The following is a 12,017-nucleotide window of genomic DNA, read 5'->3' as shown; positions in this document are numbered from 1 at the left end:
TGATGGTGACAATGCATATGCAAAAGATCTAGTACATTCACTGCTTGAAGCATGTGTGAAGAATTTTTATACTTATACCAATGTGCCAAGCATATCTATATTGACTTTCTAAAGCTGTTGCAACACTAAGAAGCAGCAAATGAGAAAATTTCAGTGGCAACTGTTTAATGCAATGGTAAAATACCAAACTGATGCTTTCAGCTTCACTACTGTAGTTTCGATACTGATTTCCTGGTAATCTTGTGCATACAAAAGAGTACCTAGCCAAAAAGGAAATGCTAAGCCTGTAGAAGCAAAGTCTAAACATGAAAAATTTTTTAATTATTTATTATAAGGAGTAAAGGATTGATACCTGAGGTTACAAATTAAAATATTTTTCACTTATCAGACATTTGATAGCAACACAGTTTTCAAGGAATAAAAACTAGCATTCGATGCAAGTAAGGCAGGAGGATACTGTGGCCAATTTTTCCTTTTTTAATATCTCTTATCCTATGCAGAGCTACAGATTATTCCTACGGAGTCACCTTTAAGCAAAGAAATCCCATATGACACTCCATAAATAAATAGGGTGTCACATGCATTTCAGATGACAACAAAAATGTATTGATAATGGGAAAAATGAAAACAACTCCTTGGAGTTCTTCACTTATGTTCAACAATTTTGATTTTTAAATCTGACATTAAACATTACTGAACATGTGGGCCAGAAGCAGTTGTGATACTCTTAAAAAAAAAAAAAAAAAACAGGATAACCCGATTAGGGTGCTTAATCTTAAAATACAACAGCAAACATTTGGGTTCTGATCTACCCTACTTTGTCTCGTTCTTACAGAACAAAATTTCAAACATTTTATGAAGAGCATTTGATTTTGTAGCATTATTTTTCAATTTTACTTAATAAGCCAGATTACATTTGTGTGATGACACCTCTGAATGGGGAAGAATTATCACTTTTATCATTTCTAAAGGTTTATAATCAATTATCCTATAAATGTACAGTAATGATTCTAAAGCTTTGAATTTCTAGTTGCCAAAAGGCAGACTTTAAGCACAGGATCTTCAGAAAAAATAATTCCTCTCTTTTTAACTGGACAAAACCCTCTCCCCTAGACTACTCTAGACTATAATATACCCCAAAGCTGCATTCATTCATTTAGAATGGAAATGTCTAGGAACCCTTGTCTCAGATCAGCATCGCTTTCTTTGTAGTTTGGTAAGAGCAACAGCAAATACTGAAGAGTAACAGAAACAGCTGCAGCATAAGCAACGATACTTAGTGGACTAGGAATTATACAAATAAGAAGTACCCAGGTAACCATTAGATAAATGCTTTAGGTAATTTCCTGTTCTTTACCTGACAGAACCTCCTCTCCCAGTCCCAAGGTTTGAAAGCAGGCAAGCAACTGCCTCATTTGAGAGTAAATAATTCACAGTTCTGAGAACTTCTTATCATACCCTACCAACAGAGTTGGCCCTTCAGTCAGTAGTGTCAGTTACCCCTGCCACATCAAAATGCTGGCATCTACTCAGCCTGGGGGTTTTCTGAGCAGATAGTATTTTTGTTTTATTCTGCTCTGCTGTATTTGTTCCTGCATTTTAATCACCAGTGTTCTAGACCAACTTCTGCTGTGGTTATCTCATTGGATTTTTTCTCCCTCCCAAAGCCTTTTGTTACTATCACTTCCATCTGTATAGAAGAGCTATGTACAAGCTTCATAAAATTGTTATAATTTTGAATTTTTAATTGGAACCAAAGAAAAGGCATTATCAAACAAGGTGTTAAAACAGAAGTGGAATTAATAGGTCTGGGAATAATCTCTAATCACTCACCTCAAAATGTTCCCATCAGCATGCACACACAAGTGCGTATTCAAACTCATACAAGAAGATGTTGCCCCTCGGAGTTTGAAAATTGCTCCTATTAACAGGGGTGGAGTTATTATATCCCTAAAACTGATGAATAAATTTATCAAGGTTGAAATCAGATCCTGTATTCACATGCAGTCATATTCCAAAATACTACACCACATGCAATACACAGATTCTCACACCAATTACTGAAAACATTCCTCGAGAGTCAATACAGGGACCTAAAATGACATACCAAGAAAAATAAGACCAGCCAGTTTGAAATCCATCAGCACTAAATCAGTGGCAAATCTGGTACTCACTCCCATTCTTGCCCTGAGCAGTAAGTGATGGAGCGCTTCTTCAGTGCTGATTTAATTTACAATTAGGGTGTAGCCATTGCATTTAGGAAAATTCTCTCTCAAAAACTTCATTTCTAACCTTAATATGTGACATAATATGAAAACTGCTGACACAAATAATTGACTGCTTCGTTATAAATAAGAATACTAAGAATTTTTAAATGCTTCATAAATCCATATTAACTCTATGCTATTGATTTCAGAAAAGTTCATTTTCACAGCAACATTCCATGATCCGAGCACTTAAAAAAAAATCACTTTTCTCAGTTTTAACTGTCATTGAAATATCCTTTATTTCAAAGATATCAAGAAATTATCACTATTCATTTTCAATACAAAGCCTCTTACATTTCAGCTGTCATTTTCAAAAAAATCATACTGAAAATAGTGTTTCTAAGCTGAGTTCAGTTGCAGCGTAATAAGTAATAATTTCATCAATTAGCAGTATTCAGCATCCACTGAGAGTTCTCTCACTATTATTTTATTCATAGAGTCCTTTGTGGAAGTAGCATACTAAAAAGATCCATTTATCCTTCAAGGTTTTTCATAAATGTGTCATACATCTTAGAAAACAATTGGTTATTATTCTCACTCAATCTAAATAACTATAATAACTTCCAGGTGTAAAACCTCTTTTTATACCTCCAATCTTCTTTAATCACATTATGGGTCTACATTTTTAATAGCCTATTCTAACACTTCTACCTACTTTTACACACTCATTCCGGAGTTGTGCATAGATGCTAGACATGCCTGGATGGGAGGGGAGCTGTCTTATTGTTAAGAGGAGAATAGAAAGGGGTTTTGTACAATGCCCTTCAGAATCAAGGCAAAAACAGGCATTTTATAATGAGCTAGATGGTAGCATAGATGTTAATGGTGCAAAGGCTGTAGAGGAAAATGCTGCAATTGTTAAATTCTGTGATAGCTCGCTTGCAGCCTTGCAGATAAGAGCCTATTTTATTTCTCCTTCTCCCTGGATCCCTCCATGCATCAGTCCATTTCTCCACACCCACAAAGACGCATCCTGGCTTCTGTCCTTTCACCTCAAGACTGAAAAGTTTCCCCTTCAAAGCACAGCACCATTCTGTAAGGAATGCTGGAAATGTGGCTGAGCAACACAGTGACCTCTCAGGGCTGGAGGAGAGCACAGTACAGAATAGCAGCTGTAGTTGGAAGGAGCAGCCTAGAGCCCAGCAGTGCTGCATTCACTCCAAGTCACTGAGATGTCCTAGCAGCTGAGCAAATCCTAACCAGGATAGCTCATTCCAACAGAACGTTCTATTTAAATAAAACCTGAGAGCATACTTAAAGTCACAAGAGCATAGGAAAAGCATGCAGTAATATATTAATATACACAGCACCACAACAGTATAACTATTTGAAATTGGCACCGTCCAAACTCCATAATAAATATAAAGCAAATTATTTTGCTCATTTGCCTAATACTTGAAGTAAGAGCATCGCTGGGAAGAAGAGATTAACTAACATAGTTATCAAAGTTGCTTTCAATTTTTACACTTCATTTCCACATTCCCAAAGCAGCATGCACAGGTACATCTGTTAAAAACCTGTACACACCAACACAGTGCGTGTAAATCAGACAGTCTGGCTACCTGGATAGTTTTCCCTTTAATTACATACGTAATTGGTTTTGAACCCAAAATTAAAATGTCGGAATGCATCATGATTGCTTTTAACTAATGACTACCATCCCATCTACATAGAAATATTTAGATACAACAGAGATTTTTTTAATTAGCTTGAAGTCACAGGCAAGCATGTCCATCTTCCCCCATTTGCGCTGCCGATGTCAAGTCAGACTGGAAAGGCCAACCATTTCAATGAACTAAAGGAAACGTAATTTTAAGGTCAAGCCACTTGTAATACTTCAGGCAGCAAATGTCATACTGAAAATAAAATTGAACCTTGGCTTGAGCAAAGATGGTATTTTCAAAGACTTCATTGTGTTTATCACTTTAAATTTACTAATAAAACAGTCATTGCATGTTAATATTTATTTTGCTATTGAAGCATTCTGGAGACATGCATATAAATACTGGAAGCATTTTTAAAAACACAAAATACTTTTATGCATGGGTTTCATCCATTTTCATATCATGAAATCTCTGCAGGACCTAAAAACACTCAATTTAACATCTGCTTAGACAAGCATCTGTGACCAGAGTAAGAGACGAGGTATTTCATACAGCTAAGTATTATGACAGAGGGCAGAAGTGAAATTGCCCAACTCAGTCTACAGCATAAGAAAACAAGAGGTTTATTTTGTTTGTTCTGAAGTTACACACCAAAGGTCTGGGAGTATTTGTCCTGAGCAGCACCACCCAAGCACTTACCTCTCTACAACTATAGGGATGGGGAAAGTCACTCCAACACCCTTACTATGCAGGAGTCAGGGATGCTTGAGCCACTTGAGACTTTTCATGCCTTTGCCTGAGGCTGACCACTGTTTAAACCATTTACTCTAAACTCAGAATCACCAAAGCTGGAAAAGCCCTCTAAGATCATCCAGTCCAACCACCCACCTGCCACCAACATGTCACCAGTAAAACATGTCCCTCAGTACAACATTCAAACATTTCTCAAACACCTTCAGGGACAGCAACTCCACCATCTCCCCAGGAAGCCCATCGCAGTGCCTGATGTCACTCCTGGGGAATGTTTTTTTCCTAATATCCAACCTGAACCTCTCTTAGCACAACCTGAGGCATTCCCTCTAGTCCTATCGCTTAGTTATGTGAGAGAAGAGGTCAACTCTCACAAATGCACTTATTGGTTTGACATAGACAAGCAATTCATTCAGATGATGTGGTTGTCTAGTGTTGTAAGGCAGCTGTGAAAAGTTAGAAAGTGGTTTCTACACATCGGAATTGCTTTACAAAGATTTGCGTTCCTACTATTTCCAAGAGTAATGATTGATCCCTTTGGGCTGAGAATGGTGATTCTACCACAGTTTAACTCTGTAATAGCTTATTGTAAGGTTAATATTAAGAAAAAAACTATATGCATCTTGATCTGAATAGTCTCCAGATGTACTCGGTTTGTCATTTCACCCTTATTATGTATTGTGATTTTTAGTAATGAAAGTGTTCTCTGATATTTAAAGCAATTTGTCAACTTGAATCTTATGTTCTTTGTCATTTGCAATAGCAAAAGAGATTTGGGCATTCCTTATAGTTGTACCTGTCTATGAAAAGAAAAACAAATACAGAATTTGAAGTTAAACTTAAGACCTAGTCTGATTCACCTCTAACTTCATAAAATACAACCAAACAATTTGAAGGCAAAATGTTCTTATTTCCTTGTAAGAAGAGAATCGGAAGATTTAGTTCATTTCCTCCACTCAATTCTTTAACTTCATCTTGAATTATGGCACCACATTTGAACTGCGTACAGACCACCAAGATCTGCATAGATCTCTCTTGTTCTTTAGCAAGCTGATGCTCTCTATGTTTAAGGATGCCAGAGATTTATGCTGTGCTGATCCACAAGAAGAATTCTGCCCTTCACACAAAAATGATAGCAAATGAAAATGAATAGATTTTGAATAACACGCCCACACAAATGCCACTCTCTGAGTTTGATAAGACATCTGTAGCCAAAGGTTTCCTAATTCCAAATCATCCTTGCCCAAGTCTTACATAGAGGCACAAATCCTGCTCTTCACAAAGGCAACAGTGCAGGGCAGGGAGCAGCGCATGTAACACTGCACTGACGAAATAAAAAAGGCATAGAAATCATATGCTAATAAGAGCCGGGAGGTTGCCAGGCAACCAGAGAGGCAGAGAAAGCTGGTTTGATGTGAGCCCTGTGCTGCCAAAGGGTGAGTGCAGCACAGCAGGCAGGGCACGCGCAGCCCCATTCTGCTGGCAGCAGTGATTCCAGCTCCTCTCAATGTTTTATGCAGAAGCATGTCCCCAGGTCAGTGCCAGCTGTTTGTGTTCCCAGGGTCATTTTACAGACATGGCCACAATGGTATATGATACGATGGACAACGAATTTTTAAAGACACGCACTTCTGAAAAGCAGCAGCATGTGCTTTTGGCTAACATGGATTGCACAGTGCACACATACTGGCTTGTAGGATGGAGACAGCCTTGGGTGCAAGCAAATGAGCTCCAAAAGCTCCACAGACTGCCTGCACGACAGCCAGGCTCCTCCATGCTCCTCCCCAGCAGCCCGCACCCTGCAGCCAGGCACAAACTCAGCCTCACGCACCACATCTTCCTTGACATCAGAGTTCCACTTTCTTAAGAGATGCGACAGCTCTGCATGGTTACAGAAACACTGACAGAGGAAAGAATAACACTCATAACCAGTCTACATTAAACCATCAAGAAGTCCATTCATGTAATAAAAGGGAAAATGAATTTGTTCCTTTTTGTTTTCAAAATTGTTCACGACAGCAACAACTACCACAAGTCTCACCAGAGCAAGCACTTCTCATCCCAGCTACAAGAAAAGGTGGAAGTAGCAGGTCTTTTTTTTAATGCTACCATATGATCATCTTACAAAGATGACAATGTTTAAAATGTAGAAAAAAATTGAAAGTTTACTTCATGAACAACAATAAAATTCAAAGGCTAAAGAACAACAAAAAAGCATGAGGCTTTTTCTTTCAATATCATTGCTTCAGTGGGCCTGAGTGAATTTCAACACCGAAATTTTGCAGACTACCTGCAGTGGGAGGCATGAATTTACATGTCTTTGAACATCAGCAGGATTTGAACATACGGCATGAAAGGACAGCAGTGCCACTTGCAGAAGCCTCCTTGCCACACACCAACCCAGGCTTTCACCTCAGGAGTACATTGTGTTGTTCAAGACATACCTGATCACGGTGGTCTGTAACTGCCCATGAGGCCATCATGCAGTCATTACTGTTCCACATAGCTAAGACTATTACAACAAAGCCACTCAAACAATGGAAGCTTCAGAGAAACTCATCAAACAAAAAGGAAGTTTTGTTTCTTCACTGAATGACCCTCAGCAGATGCAGCTATCAATCAAGAACAGCCATCTGATCATGATACCGAGCTACAAAGCATTTACCTAAAAAATAATTTTATGCTTTGAAAATTCATTACGGAACTTCAAACAAATCACAGGTATCTCTAAAACAGAGAGACTGTAACAGTTGGTGCTTTTAAAATAAAAGTCTGGCCTCGATCAAAGAAAGCTTCAGCTATTTATTCACATAACCTTTCCCTAGCAGTTCTCAGGGCCATGCTGATGGGTAGGATTCCCCATCTTACTAGAGGCTTCCTGAATTTTATTCTTACACTTTTCTTTATTTTTCAACCCTTACCTAACTCATGGTTTACAGGACTTAGGGCTTAGCTCTCAGCTGTAGCTTCATTTCCTATGCTACACATAGTGTGCTCACTCTTCTAGTCCATCTATCCTTGGAGAATAGACATGTCAGGGGAAACTTGCTTAACTTGTTCTCAAAGTGAGTACCAGAAGGAACAAGCTAAGTAAATATCCCAGCAAAAGAACCTTCACTGCTGTCAGGTCTGCTGCTTCAAGCAGTGCGGGGACTGCAGGTTGCAAAATAAAGCCTCCTTCAGGCTGAAGGGCACCTGGTAGGTAGCAGCACAGACCATGGGACCAGCAGGCCATTTCCCACCATTCTCAGCCCTGGGACCAGCTGCAGTCCCAGAGTTCAGGGAGTGCTGACTGCACAGGCCATGACTTCGTACAGCTCCGTCAGCAGCTCTCAGAGGACAAACAATGTGCACCTAGCAGCTGAGCAAGATCACAGCCTACCAGCCTGGACACAGAGCCTCGTGTCCTCCCTTAGATGAGCATCCTCAGGAAAATCTGCCTTTACCCTGAAGCTAATGCATCTTGTAAAGCTCTGGTTCCCAATGGGCAACCACTTATTTATGACACCACCACAGAAATGGAAGTACACTACAGCAATAAGTACAGCAAACATCAGCTAACGTAAAGGCAAATAAAACTATGCAAATGAATTTTACAACAACTTTTCAAACGGGTGTTATTTAAAAGCTATCTACACTTTCTAAAGCCAAATGAAGAGAAAGCTAGAAAGTTATAGGGATGACATTTGTTACTTTACACATGCCACAAACATATCCTGGTAACTCTCAAACGACCAACAGAATGCTCTCAGAACACGACCTTAGCAAGAGATTACAACTCTGCAACACCCAGCCCCCCCTGCATGTCAGCAATAGATGGTTCAGTAGAATGCTGAATTTGTGGAACTCCAGTATAGCCTCTCTCCACCTACTGCAAGAATGATAATGCTGTTTCATACTGAGGTATGTAGTAGGGTGGTTGCTAATTTGCTGTCAATGCTTTAGATTGGTGAGGACAGTGTGACAGTATTTCTACTGTCGTGAGGATGAGCCTTCACCAAGGCTTCCTTGCCTTGGTCCTGCTCCAACTGACTATAGAGTGGTTGGCAAAGACCCAGGAAGGTACCTAGCACCCTAACATCACCAAATGAGAGGACAAAGAGGAGTGCAGGGACCAAGATCTGCCAGCCACAGACAAAGACTGCCCAGAAGAGCAGGCAGTCATCCCCTGGGGGATGTTTGATCTTTCTATGCATCCTGCATGAAAATGTCTAGAACTCATCTAAAAAAAGCTCATTATTGTGGTGACTCTGGACTTTGACTGGAATGCAATCAGGAAAACATATGCAGTTGTGTCATCTTGCTCAAATTCAAGAAACTGAATTAAGATTCTAATCAGCATTTTGTAGTTTTAGCATTTTGTAGTTTTAGCAGTTCACTAATTCCTGAGTGCTTGATCTGACAACTTTAAAAAAAAAAACCCTCAAGTTCCTAAAAGAAATAATTGTGAATGGTGTGCACACACTGAAATAGCTTATAAAAAGGAAGGTATGCTTTCCTAGAGTATTCCTGGAAGAGGTATGCATGAAGCCCATAAATAATCCCTGGATTATTTGCAGACACTGACAAGAAAGGAATTTTTGGGTTTCATGGGTTTTTTTCATTGTTGGTAGTTTTTGCTTTTGGATTCTGTGGACAAAATATATACATATATATTTTTAATTGTAAAGTTCCTAGACTTACACAATTCAGAAAGTAGATCTATAGAACAATATCTTTGTGATTTCTTTATCTCCTTCAGTAAGACAGCAGCCAAAGGATTTCCGGGACAGGATGCAGCTGAATCTACTCACTAAACCAACCAGGGAAAAGGAGATTCCTCAGGGACAACTTTCTGGATTTATGTATTTTTAATAATTTGAGAACTGGCTGTGATTTTAGCAACATCTAGCACAGCTTCTTGGCTCTTCTTGAGCCAGTGATATCAGTCTTTTTATATGGCTTAAGTATATAAAAACATAAAGTAGTATCAGTACTACAAAGGTCATATTTCATATGTTAATTATATGAATCACTGAGATAAGTAATCTTAGAGCTTTAGTTATTGTGCAGAGAAGTGTGTCAACATGAGAAGCAGCACATCCTGAATGTTTTGATCACCTTCTGGTCTGCAGCATAACAGTTGAGCAGGGTATTTTATGAAAATTATTTCTCTACAATATCAGTTTTACTAATACACACTTTCCCAACTTCAAAGAAAAAACATACTACATTTTTTTATAGAAAATATATATTAATACACTAAATGTACATTCTTTTTACCCCAAAAAGTCACATGAAGGAAAATAAATAAGAGTTGCAAATGGACTATTAGTAATTATCGAAATACTCATCTGGGAGACAAATCATGTAGTGACTAAATTTAGTCAATCAGATGGGGAAAGGACAACGCGTTTGGTTAGAATTAGATTGCCATCATTTTCTTGGCAACTGAAATGAGCACTGAAAGAAAAGTAACCCAGGAAGAGCTGATCAAAGTTTGTAACTGTAACCTGAGAGCAAAGAAAACACTGGTCTTTCTCAATATCCACCTTCTAAATCAAATCTAAATTGTGCTGTATACCATTATAAACATGTCATCCCACATCTCATTATTCTTTGAATGAGTTGTACTTAGCTAGAAATGCATAGTAACAATCCTTGAAATACTCTGAATTAAAAAAAAAGTAACCTAGAAAAGTATTCAAAAGCCTTTACTACTAAAATCAAATGGAAAACTGAACTCCAGTACAAAGAAAAATCACAGATTAGCTGCTTTGAAAACACTGAGCTGATAGAGCAGCACCAACTTCACACCACAGTGCCACCTTCCCATCCAGGAGGTCTTCCACAAGTTTGTTCTTCCTCTCATTCCACAACTCAGTTTGTCAGATCGCCTGTATCAGTTTTGAGTATGTTAACAGAGATCTGAGTAGGAGCTTAGTTAGAGGACACACTGGGCACAAGAATTCAGCAGAACTGATAATACAACTGGCATACCATAGCCAGAGGTATAGTCAAACCACTGACTCCTCAGCAAGCAGAACACCATAAACCTAATGTTTTAGAGTTCAAGATATGCCACTGTAAAAGTTGTGTCACACAAGAGAGGATGAGACTGCCGGCTGCAAGTTGTAATATTGCAGCTGCGTTTCTGCTGGACTCCCTCAGGCAGCTGAAGCCCACAGGGTGCAGCAGGCAGGAGCAGAGGCAGCTCCCACTGAGCCACTCACCCCACTCGGCCTTTTCCCTATCTCGTGCTGGACCACGTGCAGGCCCAGTTCCAAAGCTACAGGCTGACCCTCGGCAAACTCGCACACAACTTCAGGGCCCCAGTCTCAGAGCACGGATGCCGCTGCGGTCCCGCTGCCCGCTGTGCCGCACACTCAGCCTAGCCCGCGGAAGGGCACCCGAGGGCAGAGACCCGCGGGCACCGCAGCGGCCCCCCCGAGCCGTTCCGCCTCGCTCCGCCGCACCGGGGCGGCTGACCTCCTCCCGGGGACACGAGCCCGACCCTGGAGAACGCGGCTGCGGGAAGTGGCGGGCTGGGAGGAGGGGAGGCACCGCCCCCACACGCCCATCGGCTCGCAGCCGCCCCGTACATCGGGCCGAGCCCGGACGCCTCTCGCAAAGCGGAGCGGCGCCGCCGCGCAGAACCGGAGCCGCCCCGACGGGGGCTGCCCCGGGTCGGCACGATGAGCGGAGCCGCGGAAGCACGGAGCTCACAACGGCGGTGAGACTCTGCCCCCCGCAGCCAAACTTTGCCGGGCGCTCCCGGCCGGGCGGACCCCCTTCCCCGCTAGCCGCAGCCGCCCGCCCCGGCAGGGCGAGTGGGTACCTCAATGTCCACCGGGTCCCGGCTCAGCACCCGAGCCATGCTGTCCGCACCGCCACGGCCTTCCCCCGGCTTCCCGCAGCTCCGGAGTGGAGTGGAACGCGAAAGGAGGCGGAGCCGGCAGCCCGGGCTGCAACGCCCCAGTGGGCGGGCGGCCACCCCGCAGCGCCACGCGCCTCACGGGGCGCCCTGAGGGCAGGGTCCGCGGCGGCCCCCGTGAGCAGGTTCACCTCGAGGCCGCGAAGGGAGGAGGGGCCCGACCCGCCCCCGCCGGAGCTGTGAGCTCTGCCGCCGTGCACGCCCGCGCCTTCGCCCTCGTCCTTCGCGTTTGGAAAGGAAAGGAGGGGCTCCCCGGACAGCAACCACCTGCCACCGGCGGGGTCTGTCGAGGGCCTGTTATCTCCACTCCATGAGAACGTCGCAGCCAACAGTGCTTGAGACGACCCAAGACGAGCCTTCCCTCCTGAGAGACGACTAAACCGTCCCTGCACCCTCGAGAACGGCTCCGGCCCGCAGCAGCAGCCGTGCCCCAAGTGTGCCCCAGGGTAACCGGGTGCTGTGCCTGTGTGCTCTGAAGCATTC

General features: G+C 42.2%; 1 protein-coding gene across 1 annotated transcript in view; it reads right to left on the bottom strand.

Annotated features, from left to right (window-relative positions):
- The window catches only part of DPYD (dihydropyrimidine dehydrogenase), a 317,439-nt gene extending 305,767 nt beyond the window's left edge, over positions 1–11,672 (bottom strand). The window contains exon 1 of the mRNA XM_085231702.1: positions 11,439–11,672. Coding sequence (XP_085087828.1) covers positions 11,439–11,477 — 39 coding nt within the window. The 5' untranslated portion in view covers positions 11,478–11,672. The remainder of the gene's footprint in view (positions 1–11,438) is intronic.
- Between the last annotated feature and the right edge of the window lie 345 nt (positions 11,673–12,017).

The sequence above is a fragment of the Meleagris gallopavo genome, chromosome 10, assembly GCF_905368555.1.
Source record: "Meleagris gallopavo chromosome 10, MGAL_WU_HG_1.1, whole genome shotgun sequence".
In the NCBI taxonomy this organism is placed as follows: Eukaryota; Metazoa; Chordata; class Aves; order Galliformes; family Phasianidae; genus Meleagris; species Meleagris gallopavo.
This window is presented reverse-complemented; position numbering and strand designations above follow the sequence as displayed.